Source organism: Rhamphochromis sp. 'chilingali', assembly GCF_963969265.1.
Source record: "Rhamphochromis sp. 'chilingali' genome assembly, chromosome: 12".
Classification (NCBI taxonomy): domain Eukaryota; kingdom Metazoa; phylum Chordata; class Actinopteri; order Cichliformes; family Cichlidae; genus Rhamphochromis; species Rhamphochromis sp. 'chilingali'.
Genome location: NC_137939.1, coordinates 32,861,082 through 32,876,241, shown reverse-complemented (window position 1 = coordinate 32,876,241; position 15,160 = coordinate 32,861,082). Strand labels below are relative to the sequence as shown.

Here is a 15,160-nt window from a genome sequence, read left to right as displayed (position 1 = left end):
CCCAAATCTCCACCCTCCCTCTCCCTGGGATGTCTTACCTGTCAGTGGTGGGCCCAACAGCACCGGCCCACACTCCACGATGGTGACCAAACCCACAGCTGAAGAAAACCTCTGAGCCCCCACCAGGTCCATCAGCGTCTCAAACAGCACAGAACTCAGCCAGCCAAAACCAAAGCCAAAGAAGATAGCGTAGATCACAAATCCCGAGTAGTCTTTTGAAATCGGCGCCAGCACGTGACACACACCGTTGTACAGGACGGATGCAGCAAAGTAGTACTGGATCCTGGGCCGGACCCATTTGGTGTTCGCCAGAAAGCCCATTGAGGGCCGAGCAAACATGTCGATGAACGCCAGCACTGACAGAAGGAAGGCCGCCTTTTCTTTGCTGATGTCCTTACTCTTGGCGTAATTGGAGAGGAAGACGAGCGGAGAAAAGAGACCAAAGAACATGACGAAGTTGCCCAGCAGGTAGAGCAGGAAGCCGCGGTGCTTGAAGAGCGTCAAGTCGATGAAGGAGTTGATTTTCTGCAGCACCGTCCTCTTGGGCTGAGGCTGCCCTGCTTCCACCGCCTCCACTTTGGGCGGCTGAGGTTTGGGGCCGATGGGACGCATTAGCGAGCCGGCCACGCAGCAGTTGAGCAGGAGTCCACCGAGGATGAGGAAGCTGCCTCTCCACCCAAACTCATCGTACAGCCAGGAGTTGAAGGGAGCCAAGGTCGACAGAAACACGGGGCTGCCCGCCATGGCGAGGCCGTTGGCGATGGGCCGGCGCTTGTAGAAGTATTTACCGATCATAGTGAGCGCCGGATTCAAGTTGAAGGCCAGACCCAAACCTGGAAACGAGGGCACAGAAACAACATTAACAAGAAAACAAAACTCAGCCATCAAAAGAAAGTGTCATTTTGAGGATTTACTCAAGAAAACTGATGAAAAACAAACCTCCAATTACTCCAATGAAGAAGTACAGCTGCTGCACCGTGTTGCAAAAAGAAGCTGCAACCAGACCAGACCCTGACAGACAACCGCCGAGGATGATGATCGGTCGGCTGCCGAATTTATTCACGAGGATGCTGCTGATTGGACCTGGAGAGGAACAAGAGAACGGTAAGAAAGAGAACCATCACCAAGTAGAGTGATAGAAGAACAGAGTTAAATATTTAAAGTACATCTGTGGCCAATATTTTGCAGCCAGCACAGCAGGGAGGACTAACAAGCTGGTTCAGCAATTTCCCATTTTTCACCAAAGAAGAAGAATATACACTTTTTGATCCGTGCCAGTTTAATTCCACCCAGTTTTTGAGCTTAAGTACAAATTTTCTTTTCTTCTACCATGTCAGAACTAACTACGGTATTTTCCTTCTTTTATTTATTTATACATACATGAGATTTAATCTTTGGTTTAAATAAAATGAGGTACTTAAGATGTCTCCTTGAGTTGCTATTAGGATTATTAGGAATTCCACCTTTTTATGCCGCACTGAAAACAACTTGAAACCATTTCATGATAAAAAACCAGCAGGAAACTGAAAATCTGTTTACTGATATTTTAACTCGTGTTTAATACGATTAAATCCCCTTTAAATCAATTAGAATGACCAGAAGCCAGATAATTGGCAGAAGTTAATCTAATTTATATTTGTTGAGCTCCTGACATGAAATACTACTTTTAATAACTGCGTGACGGACTGCCTCTGGTAACACCACCCACTCAAACATGTGTCTCAAGTTTATGCCACATCTACACCATCAAAGAGTAAATACTCAAAAAAAAATGTGTAAATTAAATTTAGGGCATCTTACAGACATGGATTCAATGCTTTTAAGACCTTAAGAATTACAGACAGACTGGAGAGCAGATTCACCAACAGGTGGTGCTATGACAGCACAAATGAAAAACTGGGACAATGCTTGCATAACAGCAAGAGTTATAAGATGTTCACTAGAGAAAGAGGGGAGGAAGGAGTGAGACGGGAAAGAAATGGGTGAGGAGGAGGAGAAGGGAGCCAGGCAGAGGAGGCCCACGTGTCTCCGCCTGCCTGCCAGGCTCGCTATGAATGGGCCTTCACATGGATCCAGGCTGACAGTGAACACTGGCTCTGCTGGATACGAATACAAACTGAAGGCCTGCACATGAGCCTACAGTTACTGCTCGTACAGCATTTTGTTTTCTATAATGTAAACCAAATATCTTTGGGGTTTACACCAGTCAGGAGAAAGATAAGATTAATGGTGACCAATTACAAATTAGAAACATTTCCAAGTTTCCACTCACATCTGGTCTGACTCCCAGTGAAGACTAAAGTGCAGTTTCGCCACTTGTGCGTTTTCCCTTGGGTTCATTTCATTATTAAAGGTGTGAGAGGTGCATTTAAGTCGACCCTTATGTACCAACCATGACTCAGTCGTTTCCCCTCACACTTCAGGTACAGCATTAGTTAACTTAATTCTGGTATTAGCTCCCTGAAGTTAAGATAAGACATTTCTGAAAGCTGCACGGTCAAAGTGGTGCATCTTGGTTTCAAAACCAGCACATCCTTTACATCTGTGAGGCTGACTAACACAAGGACAGTGAGCTTTTTCAACCCCAAAGGAGCTGGTTGGCTCCTCCTTCCTAAGGAGGGACGGACACTGAAAGACAGCCGTCACGGCTGATTAGGGATAAACATCAGGATAGTCATGGCTCATCAATAGGGAACCTAAGGTGACTCCACAGCTTCCCAACCAGACATTTATCACAACGTGTTCCACAGCAATATTTTTGAAATCCTGCAGTCATCAATAAATAATTTGTAATCATGTCCAACAATAAGCTCCAAGAGGACAGAGAGAGGAGGACAAAAATGGAGTCTTTAAATATTCATGATTTTAGAAGACTCAAAGACTCAAGTGCACTTAGCCAGCAGCCATTTCCATTTCACTCGGCCTGGGTCCTTCACGTAGACCACGGTGGCTTTGCCCTTCAAACTGGGCAGAAGGCCACAAAGACCGAGGGCGCTCTGGCTGCACGAGCACTTACTCATGCACCGTCTAAATACCTCTGTCTCGGACAGCTCGCTTCTGTGTTGTGTCTGTCCCCGACTGAGGGTCTGACCGGCTGGCACAAAGCCCAAGCTGGGCAGGCTGCCATGTTCAGGGTGGTGGGTTTCCACGTTCGAGTCAAACGGGTAAAGTCGTGCTGTGCTTAAAACAAAGACTTGTGCCTGCTGTCAGAGCTTGTTGGAGCTTCACGGTAAACTGAAGTGAAACTGCACAAAGACAGGAATAAGTACAAACCCTCAGCACACAGGCTGCACATAAACAACTCCTGACAGTGTTTGCTGGCAAAGCACAGAGAGCAGTGTTCTCAGATATTATATAAATGATCCCTTCTCCCCCTCCTTCATTTGCTCCCTTTCTCCCTGTGACACCACAAAGACTTGTCCTCATCTCCACTCTGACACAGCATCCACAAGCAGAGAGCAGTCAGGTGTGCAAGCATCTAATTTTAGCACCGACCCTTCTGCTTCAGTCCAGGACTAGATTTATTTAAATAAAAGCATCCCAATAACAGAGCGCTAGCATGTCTTAATTTCATTTGTTTCATTAAACAACGACTGATCAGACTCCGTGGCAAAAAGAAAACTGCAGAAGAAACAGCTGATTGGATTTGCCCCAACAGTTCTACTGCATCACATTTCTCCACCAGCCACATTACTCACAAATCAACGTCCCTCCATCTGGCCTGCATTAAATGAATCCTTTTTTTTTTTTTTTAAATAAATAAATTGTTTTAAAGCTCAGTATGACCATCACATTCAAAACATCTACAACAACTTGATTCAGGCAGAAGAAGAACTGAGGAGTTGCTCCAAAGCTCACTATAAGCTAAATCGGTTTTATTTATGACACTGACTCATGCAAAACTACTCTAGGCCAAAGCTAAAAATATACAGACAATCTGGCAATGAAACTGCCGTTTCAGTGCATATTTTATCACTCATTGTTCAATGCTCATCCGAAGCCACAGCACAGCAGGGTTTGTAACAGAAAAACACTCATTTTCTAACACTGGAAGCCAATATGAATGAATGCAAGAGAAAAACAAAACAAATTGCCAGCAGTGTCAACAGGAATAAAAATGGACAATAAAACATTGTTTGGTGACCAAAAGTGAACTTCAAACTCTTTTTGCTCTAAAACATCAAGACACTAAAGAGCCTCTGCTCTTAGTGCAGCACAATAAGCACCAATTCCCACTCATCCCTTCTTCAGACACAGGCTCTTTTTCCTCCTACTGACTCAGAAAAGTCCTTAGATCACAAGATAAGTCAGAAAGAGACGTCCTGTATCCGTGCGCCTACTCATCATGAGGTTTGTGACCGGAATTACACACGGGCCACATAAAAAGCCCCCTTTCCCCACTCCGCAACGTAAAATCCTGGAATTCCTGACGACAAAGTTAGCGAACGTGTTTTTGTTTGCAGCTCCGCTACACGTCTAAAGCTGTAAGGATTACAAAAATCAGGATCAATAATCCTCTTGCCTGGGTTTCCCAAACTGCTTCTGCCAAACAATTGTATGCAAACTTTTCCTGTATTAATATATGCATTTGTTGTTTTTATAAAAATCAGATGGCTTTCTTTAAAGGGACCCAATTCTACAGCTCTACAAAGAGCACTTCTTCATAGAAACAGATGCTTCTGAGTGAACCTCACGGTATTCTTTTATGAGAGAATACTGATACACAGAATGAGAACACAAAAACTAAGGCTCTGTAAGCATCGTGTTTGATTTCCCTTCATCCTCTCAAATTTTCATTTTGTGCAGAGTTTTATCTGAAGCCTTTCATATCGTTTAATACATGAGGTCTGTAACCTCAGTAACAGTTCCAGTTGAAAAACAACTTTACAACAAGAACTCATCGTGCACATCGCCACTTATAACAGTTCCTCCCAGAAAGACAACTTTTCTGCTTTCTTAACTAGCCTTTAATTCCATGCTCTACTTTCTTTAAAGCAGCAGGCAAAAGAAATCATGTATGAGAAAGTACAAACCTTGGGAAAGATGTGGGTTGAACTTTTAAACATTTAACAAAAGAACAGGATCCCATTTAGACTGAGTCAATCAGACATAAAGAGCTAGTGTACACAGGGCTATTGACATTGCTCAAACAGCCAAATCTCCCAAAGCTACTGCTAAATCAATGCAAATCTGTTTACTGCATTTACAAAGAGGGTATTTCGTGTGGTTTCTGGGAAGAAAAAACCCCAAAACAAACCCCACACACACACACATTAGTGGGGTTCAATGTCAGGAAAGATTATTTCACAGCTATGATTAAAGATGTTTTGACTAAGTCTATCTGACCTTCACACTAAAAATGCCCTCAAAGCATCACATAGCGAGTGTGAACACCAGGAAGAGCGGGGGTTATTAGCAATGTTTTCATGAGTAAAACTAATCATGGCTCTCTGAAATCTTTATTCCTGACAAGGGAAATAGTCACATTCATCTCGTCTGGGACCTTCGATCACGTTTTCCTTTCGGCTGAAGGAACAAAACTGAGTTTGGGTAAAAACTGACCCTTTTAAAACAAACCGAGATGGACCAGATTTCAGTGTGAGCAGGGTGCCAAGTTCAACCCACTTATTTTACATGCTCTTATTTATATAACTGCTAGAGACAAGTTTCAATAAAAATTATATCCCAATAAGAGGTTTAATGAAAAACCTATAGCGTCATTCACTGAGAGAGGACAGTCCAGCTCAAGCTTCCAGCTCAGTGACCACATGACCTCTCCTAACCTAAGTACACTACAGTGTTTGGGTGTGGTCTATGGCCAAAAACAGCTCTACTGGTGTAACATACAAACTAGTGAGGAGTCAGTGGTTAAATGGCAGTTTCTGGGTCAAATAATGATCTTTGTGAGAAGATTCTCAAAGATATGAAGTCATTTGTACTACTTTGTTGTTGGTATGTTTAAAATGCACCAATAGTACATCAAGTAAACCCAAAGATGTTTAACCAGAGCTGAAGAATGACCTGTAATTGCATTCAGAGTTTCCCGTCTCTGGATTAATTGCCCCTTGTTGTACATGGACTGACTGTTTTTTGCATGTGTAAATCTAAGCCTGGAAAAAAAAAAACATTACATCAGACAGTTTAATACAAAACAAACCCGTTTTAACCAATGCCTGGCCTTTTGCCATCATTCTGTCAGCAGCTGTGACCTTTTTATGCACCACATGGTGTGACTTTGAAAGCAGTAGGGCAGAATGCAAGTGAAACTCACCTGCATTTTGCCTAATGCTTTAATACAGCTGCTCCTTTTACACCATGTTAAACCGATCTGCTGCTGGAACACAGCAAAAAATGACTATTCTTTTGTTTTAATGCATCTGATCCTGAGTTATACACTTGCTGGTACACAACATTACATTACATACACTAATTCTTCATTTTTCGTAAACACTAAGTCTTGGATCCTGTTCCCTGTTAAACACAAATATTCCAACAATTTTGGCTAAACTTGTGGCCGGCTGCTGAAATATTACTTTCTACTGCCAAATGACAACTTTGAGGGAATCACTTAGAATATGTTGGTGGTTTTAATTTCAGTACGTGATGCTTGACTCGTCTTTGGTTTCTGGTTAAAAGGGAAGTTTGCGGGTGTTAAATAGTCTCCCTTTATGATTGTCTCACTCTTACCTACGTACAAAACATCCTGCGCATTTATTTGTTCACACTGTTACTCAGCTTTCAGTGACGTTGTGCATGACTCGTGTGTGGTGTGGTTTTTTCCCCCCTCCTTTTGTGGAAGCCGGTGTGTGTACGTGCCTTGCCTCATGTGTAAACCAGTCGGTGAGTAAAATGGTTGCGGTAACCTAAACCTACAGTCTTTCAGCTCCTCTCATTTAGTACAACGACTCCAGGAACTGGTGATCTGTGAATTGTGAAGCAAGAAAGGAGGAACATTTCAATATTTGGGGGAATACATTTCACCAGCTGGCTCCTGTTGTGCAATTTCACTCCTCCCATCATTTCCTCCCTCGGTAGTTTTATAAAAGTCTTAACGTGCAGAAAGAGAGTGCAGACTGGCACACAGCTCAGCAATATGAAGTACTAACGAACACAGACTGTGTGTGTGTGTGTGTGTGTGTGTGTGTGTGTGTGTGTGTGTGTGTGTGAGTGAATACACTTAGGTCCTTCTTTATCTGTCTCTCCGACTTTGTCTTTAGAAGAAAAGCAAAGAAATTCGATCTGAAAATCCCGCCCAACCTGAAAATCCACTTCTGTCTTTTTGTAAATATGTCTCAACAATCTCATGTATATGTAATTAAGCCCAAGGGGAGGCTGCTTTCCAATGAGCAGACTCATAGTTTAGTCGTGTTTGTACAAGGACTTTTTTCACAGGATAGCAGGAAACAGCCCATTAAAGATGCATTTACTGGAAATACTCTGAGTGCTTTAAATGATGAAGATGCCTGGACAGAACATGCAGCAGGACTTGCTAGTAGTAAACCTGGACCTAGTATGTTAAAGATCAGACAATCTGATCACATCTGACAATCGTGTTCTTACATGCGTGACAGTCGAGGAAGTCCTAGAAAGCAGCTCTGCAGATTTCCCTTTCTGCCAGGCCTGATGGGACATTGTTCTTACCCTACCCTCTAGTCCTGACAACTTCAGGATACCTAAATTTAAAGCTCTATTCCCAGCAGTGACAGAGGTGCCTAACTAGAAGAGACAGAAGACACTACCAGAAATAACACTGCTGTAACGTCCATCTTTTCAGATTTACAAAGACTTGTGAAGTTCAAGGTGATTCCTCTGCAGCCAAAAACAAATCTCGAACTGCTCAGCAGTATGGGTGGCACATTCATTTCAAACACACATGTATCTAAACATGCAATTAGCAAAATCTCTCCAAGCAGCACTGAGCTATAAGAATACACAGCTTAGAGGCAGCTTGAGATGACTATTCTGATGACCAGATTTGTTCCCTGATTATTCAACAAGCACAAACTTGATTTTTGTACAAAGTGTTGAGTTTAGCAAGCAACGAGCCACCAAGACATCTAGCCAGTGTCGATACTCAGTGCATGTTCATGTTAACGTCAAGTAAAGCTGCGTTTCTGGGTTTATTTTAGAAATTAGTTCTTTTCAACTAAAGTAGTGAGTTTGTGCAGATGAGCCTCATACATGCCAACTGAACCTTTGTCAGCTTTAGGAAATGCAGCTGAAGAGTTAAACGTACTTTTCATATCACTAGTTAGCGTCACTGATGGCCTTAAGACATCTCAGCCAGAATTAGACCCCAAATAAGATAAACAAACACCACATTAACATCTGGGCAATCCAGTGGAGAGCGCCAACTCCAGCCATTGTCATCAACACATACTTATAACCCAAATGAGGTCACGTGATGCATGGGGTACTTCCGTGTGCATGTTACTGCTTTTTCCAGCTTAAGTGGAAGTTTCACCAATACACAGCCCACAGAAGATTTTTATAAGCCAGAATTTGGAAAATCCTGGCTTTATGTTGGAGTCAAGTGTTAAAATCGATGGTATTATCCTGATTTTTAAAAAGCTATACGAGTGTCACCTTTGAAACTCCCATTTCAAAAGTGCACTTTCACAGCCTCATGAAAGAGTCAGTTAAAACTTTGCAATGAAAAATTTCAGATATGTTGAAATACACGTAGATTTCTTTTGTATTATGAGCTGTTCAGTTCATTTTATTTACACTAAGCTTATGTATCGCCCATTGTAATCCCTACGTTTACCCAGTAAACCACAGCATGAACCCTTATGAGAGAGGTGAATTCAGTCATTAATACAATGTGTTCTTTTTCCATTAGGTTTTGAATGGGTTACAGTAGAACAAACATCTGCTTGATTTCCTTTTTCTTTTAAATGCAAAGGCACCCATTGAGTGCTCAGTGAGGGCTATTCAAGCTGTGAATGACTCAGAGTTTGAGTGGTAACGGATGGAGAGCATGTTTACTTTGGGCGAAAGACAGAGGCAGAACCAAGAAAGCGCCAATAAATGTTTAAACCAACAATGACAGATTAAATAAAAATAAAGTGCTCCAATAATTCTGTTTCACTGCCAGCATCCCTTGCTCTGCCTCAAAGCCAGGACACTACAGGGTCATCCAGATGAAGCCCCATTAGAGCCAAGTTATATAGGTCTATCTTAATAAACTATGTAATTAAATGTTGACTGCAAATTGTAGTCAACTTGACATATTGGTTTGACTATCTCAGTCTGCCTGCCATCAGATATGAAGTCTTTCAGGAAACTAAAACCTCAGCTGCAGTTTTGTTCTTCTGTCAGGTAGTGACAGACTTTTCCTGGTAGCTGAAATGAGTGACTTGTTCCAACGGTGGAATGGCATAAAAAGGGGGAAAGGGGAAGCCCCGTTTTTGAGGCCGTGCTGCATGCATATTAGGTTAATGGCTCATAATTAAAGGATAATAGGAAGTACATCAAATGTTTAAAATGATAAACTCTAAACTAGAATGAAAGATTTAACTGAGCTCCAGGACATGAGTTCAAATCATATCTGATTAGCACCATTTCTGCTGTTTACACAAAAACATAACATTTGCACCTGATACAAGGACGTGTTTCTATAAACACAAAGCAATCCAGTCTTTGCAACACCAGGTGTGGAGGTGTGTTGTATATTAGTGTAGCATCCTCGAGTAACACTTCAGGAAGCTACAGCCAGTGGCGTGTCTAGAAAATTTTTGTTGGGGGGGCCAGGTAGGGGCACAGATTTGGAGAAGGGTGGCAGATTTAATTGGCAGATAATGTTTTAAAAAAATTCTACCAACCCTTAACCATAATTCAATAACCCTATAAACCTAATAACCAAATGCACTTTTAACTCTTATTAGAATGAGATTTTAACCACTACGGTGCAAAGTTTTTAGATACTGCGTTGATAAAGTACAAGAGATACAATCAGTGCTTTGTCAGTGTTTACTCAGCATTCAAGGACAGCAATATTTGCATAGTATTTTTACTGACATATACTGCACATATGTTTTGGGCAAAAACATTTTTGAAAATTAAAATACGAACATCTGTAACAAACAATTGACAAATTAGCCAGTTCCAATGTAAAACTTTATCTGCCTGTTAAAAAAAGAAGATAATCTTCTCACAAACTGGTGTTTGATTTTGAAACAGGAAAAAAGTGGGGAAACAACTGAAAAGACTAACATTTGAATAAAACCTGAAAGCAAGTAAATACTTTCTATGCTGCCTTATGGTAAACTTTGGTAATATTGATAAAGAACAACACTGGCTGATGATAAAATACAGTCAGCTGGCATGGTGACACTGCCAGTATAACCTGCAGGGCTGGACTGGGACAAAAAAATTGGGCATTTTTACTACAGACCGACCCACCAGGTATTAAAGCCATAAAGCCTTTGAATGAAAACAAATGCTGTTGTGACAGTGATGTACAGTCTTGTTGGTATATGTATGATTTCTATACATTTTACGTCAGATAAAAACTTTGGTTGTAAGATTTAGATAATTATTTAATAAAAACTAGGTATTTTAAATGAGAATAAGAAAGAAAAGTATTTCTTTGTGCCCACCTTTCCCTGTTAATGCCCTACCTGGCCCCCTGGCAAAACTTTGCTAGACCCGCCCCTGCACAGTTACCAGCTGTCAGCTACATAAAAAAGGATCCTGGTGTTATTTATCTCTCAGAAACAGTTCATAACTTCCCTTCAACTCATTCATGTCACCTAAAAGGTAAACCTGTTTCTCCATCACCTGTTCAGCTCTGATGATTCAGTAAGGACATCTCCTGGTTTCATCTTCATGTTTCCCTCTCACCACATATCTAAACAGACATCATGACCAGCAGCTTTACAGCTGTGGCTCCAGCAAACATCAGCTGATACTAGAAATTAATATTAAATACATTCTAACAACAGCTGATCAAGCTTAAACGTGCTGCTGTTGTTTAGCGCGACATCTGCTGGTTTCCTCTTTCTGGCGCAAAGTGGGCGATAAACAAGAGAGAAAAGCTGATCAGCTGATCATTGATCAGTTTCATGATTGAAGTAGCAACAGGAGAGGGAGGGGGAGAGAATGAGAGAAGAAGAGGCAGCTGCAGCATAAAGACAGAATAAATCCAGCTTTGTGTCTTTTTCCATTCTAGCTAAAGTCCGGGACAAACTGCGTCTCTTCTCAGCTCAATACGAAACGCGTAATATTTTCTCTGATTGAGGGACCATTCCATTTTTTTAAGGAGCCGTTGGCAACTCTACTAACTAACCTTATGAATAAAATAAAGTTCACTATCAGTAACATCATAGCACCCACCCAGCTGTATAAAAACTCCGTCAAACTGGCTAGAACGCAGTATGAGTTATTGCAACTGACAGTAAAAAGTCAGCAACATGAAAATAAACTCCACCTAAACTTGGTTTATATCTGACCCAGATAGACTGCAGGTCATAACTTCTTACCTGAAGTTCAGTTCACCTGACACTCGGACTGGTGGCTGCTTCGGGTCTCTCCTCCTGCCTCCCCTTCCCTCATCCACCTGTTGCCTCTGTGGAAGCCCCGTCATAGCCACCACCAAACAACGGAGTTATTTCTACACATCGACCTGCATCTGGCCAATCCACCACCTCTCATTGTTCATGCCGTTACAAAAAAAATAAAAAATAAGTCAAATAATCCCGATGGCCAGTCCAGCTATGTTAACCTGCAACCAAATCTGCAGCTCCATACAGCAATGTTACGACTTAGATTATATCTTATAACTCATAACTCTTATGTTAGCTGCCCTCAGTAGCCTACTGTCTGAAATATTCCACAGCTGCAATAATTCTTTAAGTGTTATTTTTTTCCTTGGTATTCTAATTTCACCGAAGTTTACTAAACTCAACAAACTTAATATTACTGACCGGGACATTTATTCTGTCCTCATTTTCTTTCACCGAAAAATTGTTTCCTGCAGTGCCATCTTTTGCGCTTGGCTCTCCTACCTTTGCTAACGTGATGCGCATAGTGCAGAAGCGATGCTGCATTCACTTACACTCGGATATCTGAGCGTCACCGTGAAAACATAATCGGACATTTGATATTTGATTGAATTTTATTGTTTTGCCTTTGGGGTGGCACCTGGGGTGGCCAGTCTGGTTTGGGGGGTGGCCTGTGCCCCCCCAGGCCACCCCGCTGGACACGCCATTGGCTACAGCTGAACATAACTAAAGCATACAGGAAGACTTTTTCTTGCAGCAGGTTATTAAAAGTAAGCTCTCAGTGTTTCGGAAGCTGTGCAGTAAGTTTGGCTGACTGGGTTTATCACAGAAGTCATTCCTCTAACGTCTTTGACCATGACCATTATATTAGGAGTGGTTCTGTAAGGAAGAATGGAAGGAATGTCCAAAATGTGGATTTAATGCTCATGACTATCAATTAAAGTGATAATTGATTGAACAAAAATCAATTTAGTAGTTTTTGATTCTAAAATTAAAATTACAACCTTAGTTTCAGCTTCTTATCTTAAAGCGTTAACAACACTTTTCTGCTTAATTCTGGTTTAGTGGCCACAATAAAAAGGTCTAAAAACAAACATCTTTGTGCATTTGTATAACACCTGACAACAAACCAATTTAAAAATAAATAAATAAAATTCTTAAGGACACGTCAAGGTTTTAGTTGTTGATGTTGACGGCTGGTCACTCACCTCCTGCATACATGACAGCCAGCATGATGGAGGAGATCCAGGACACTTGACTTGGTGTGGCATCAAAGATGACCTCAATGTCTTTGAAGAACACAGTGATGGATTTGGGGAAGGCGTAGGAGAAGCCAATGGAGATGAAGGCCCCCAACACCACCACCCAACCCCAGCCACCCTCAGGAGGGGTGTACCCTACTGGCCCGCCCACTGCTGCAGGCATATCTGCTCACGACAACTGGGATGACGATGGAAATTGTGTTTAAGGCTGTTCCTGGAGGACAGCGGAGCGTCACAGGATTAGAGGATGCAGCACAAACTGGAAGTAGAAGCTGTACCTGTGAAGGAAGCGAAGAGCAGGGAGTGTGTTAAAATCCAGAAAGATTGTGCAACAAGGTGATTGCGATACAGAAAATTCCTCAGAATTTATCTAAATTACTCCCACTTACAAGGCACCAAATCAAAGTACAGTCTTCATAATACTAGACCTGTCATACTAATACAAAGACATTTACTATTTTTAAAACTTTTAATATTCTGACAAATCTCAGGTGATCTGGTCTTCCTCAAAAGGAATTAAAAGTCACCAAGGATACTGCAACCACACGTGTATGCAGGGTCGTCCCCCAAAGGTGGATTTCTCAGCCAGGAAAAACCCTGCTCGTCATAGCAGGAAGAGTGCTGGTGTGACTAACAACACATCTTAGCTGAGTTGTGCCAGTAAGACACAAAAGTGCCGCAGGGGTGTATAATGCTAGAAACCTGCAACTGAAGCTTCAGAATGAAAATTAATACTCTAAGGCCAAGGGACTCGCAAGCCAGTCGACTGACAGCCTAATGGACAGATGGATAGATCAGGGGACATCATGCCAAAGCCACCACCCTTTTGAAGCCCCGATATATGACATTCTCAATTCCCAAAGAACACCTGCCAACGTTTTATTCTTTCTCAGCCATCGTTTTAATTGGGTACAAAGGTAAACGCCAAATGTCTTCATACATGTTGCCATTTGGTGACCTGGTGAATTACTTTATCGATATAAAATTCCACAGCATTATAAACGTTGGCACCATTGGGTCTGATGAAACGCCAACAGCTCAGCTGGCAATCATTAGTCATGTCGAAATTCAAGACCTGAAGGACCATTGATCAACTGGTGAAAACCAAGTTTTAAAAAAAAACAATGAACAAGGCCAGGGTGTGGCGTACTCCGTTTTATTGTTATCTAAGATAAGATGGCGTAAGTAGTTAGCTTTGGCCTGTTCTTTGTTGGTCTCCCTACAGTCAGAGTTTATGTTTTGCACAGAAATTAAGAAGAGAGGTTCAATCTATTCCCTGCTCCATGATGTAAATTAGCCTTTCTAGGTGAAGTGCTTAATGTCCACTTGCACAGACAGCAAGCAGGAATCATGAAGCTCTTATCTTATTTCTCTTCTGATGAAACTCAATTGCCCGGTAACTGTGCCATTTAAAACATTCCTGTTCGTGTTCAGTTCTTGAGAAACACTCCTCCCTTTGAAATGGAAGAAATCGGAAACGTAACAACCTTTATTTAAAAATTAAAAAAAAAAAAAAAGTTGTTGCATCAGACTCATTTCATGGCAGAGAAAGCCAAACACAGAAGCTATTTAGTGAACTGAGTGTAAAAAAATAAATAAAAAAAAATAACCAGCAGCCCCAAAAGAATTACTGTTCGCTTCAATCACATCTCAAAACCTGCTCGTCCAAAGCAGCTTGCAACCCAGATAGCTGTCATGTTTCCTGTTAAACTCACTGTAAGGTTTTCATTAAGTGTTTGGCACATTTACAGCTGGAAATTCCTGATCTGCTTCTATGAATGCAACCATCTAAATGTCCCCTTTCCAATTTAGGTCACACACAGACAACTGAGCTATTTATAGCTGGCTCTGACATCATCTCTGCTACTGTTTGGTTTTGCTTTACCTTAAATGGACTTTAGAACACACCTTTATTAACCAAAAATAGACTGAAGGGACACTATAGCTCTATACTGATGCTATTTAAAGCAGAGTCATAGAGAAGCTCCCACTCAAATCACTTAAACCAATTTTTAGTGCACTGAATAAGAGGACTGTGTTCTGGGAAACTTCAAGAGCATCCAGCCAGTCTTTCAGTAAGAAATGAACAGCCAGGAGTGAAGTTCTCCAACACAGCATTTAGCCTTGATCATGTTGTAAACAACCATGCTCCACCAATCATTACAGATGTAGAGTGACTGGTTAACCCAGCCCCATGCTCACAGCACATCCCCACAGCTCTCACTGTTCACTCTTCTCTCATATGCTGAAACTTGTGCAGCCATTACCTCTGCCTGTGTTGGACAGAAGGTAACTAAGTTACTAGGCTAAAGACTGCATCAGCCAAATTTAAAGCACAGACTCGTGTCATTTGAACTTTGAACACATGTTCACCACAACACATACATACACACG

General features: G+C 41.6%; 1 protein-coding gene across 1 annotated transcript in view; it reads right to left on the bottom strand.

Moving 5' to 3' along the window:
• Positions 1-15,160, bottom strand: part of LOC308407083 (monocarboxylate transporter 1-like) — a 31,047-nt gene that overhangs the window by 2,295 nt on the left and 13,592 nt on the right. Inside the window, exons 2-4 of the mRNA XM_080898506.1 lie at positions 12,713-13,044; positions 940-1,083; positions 39-833 (exon numbers count right to left, since the gene is read on the bottom strand). Coding sequence (XP_080754632.1) covers positions 39-833; positions 940-1,083; positions 12,713-12,929 — 1,156 coding nt within the window. The 5' untranslated portion in view covers positions 12,930-13,044. The remainder of the gene's footprint in view (positions 1-38; positions 834-939; positions 1,084-12,712; positions 13,045-15,160) is intronic.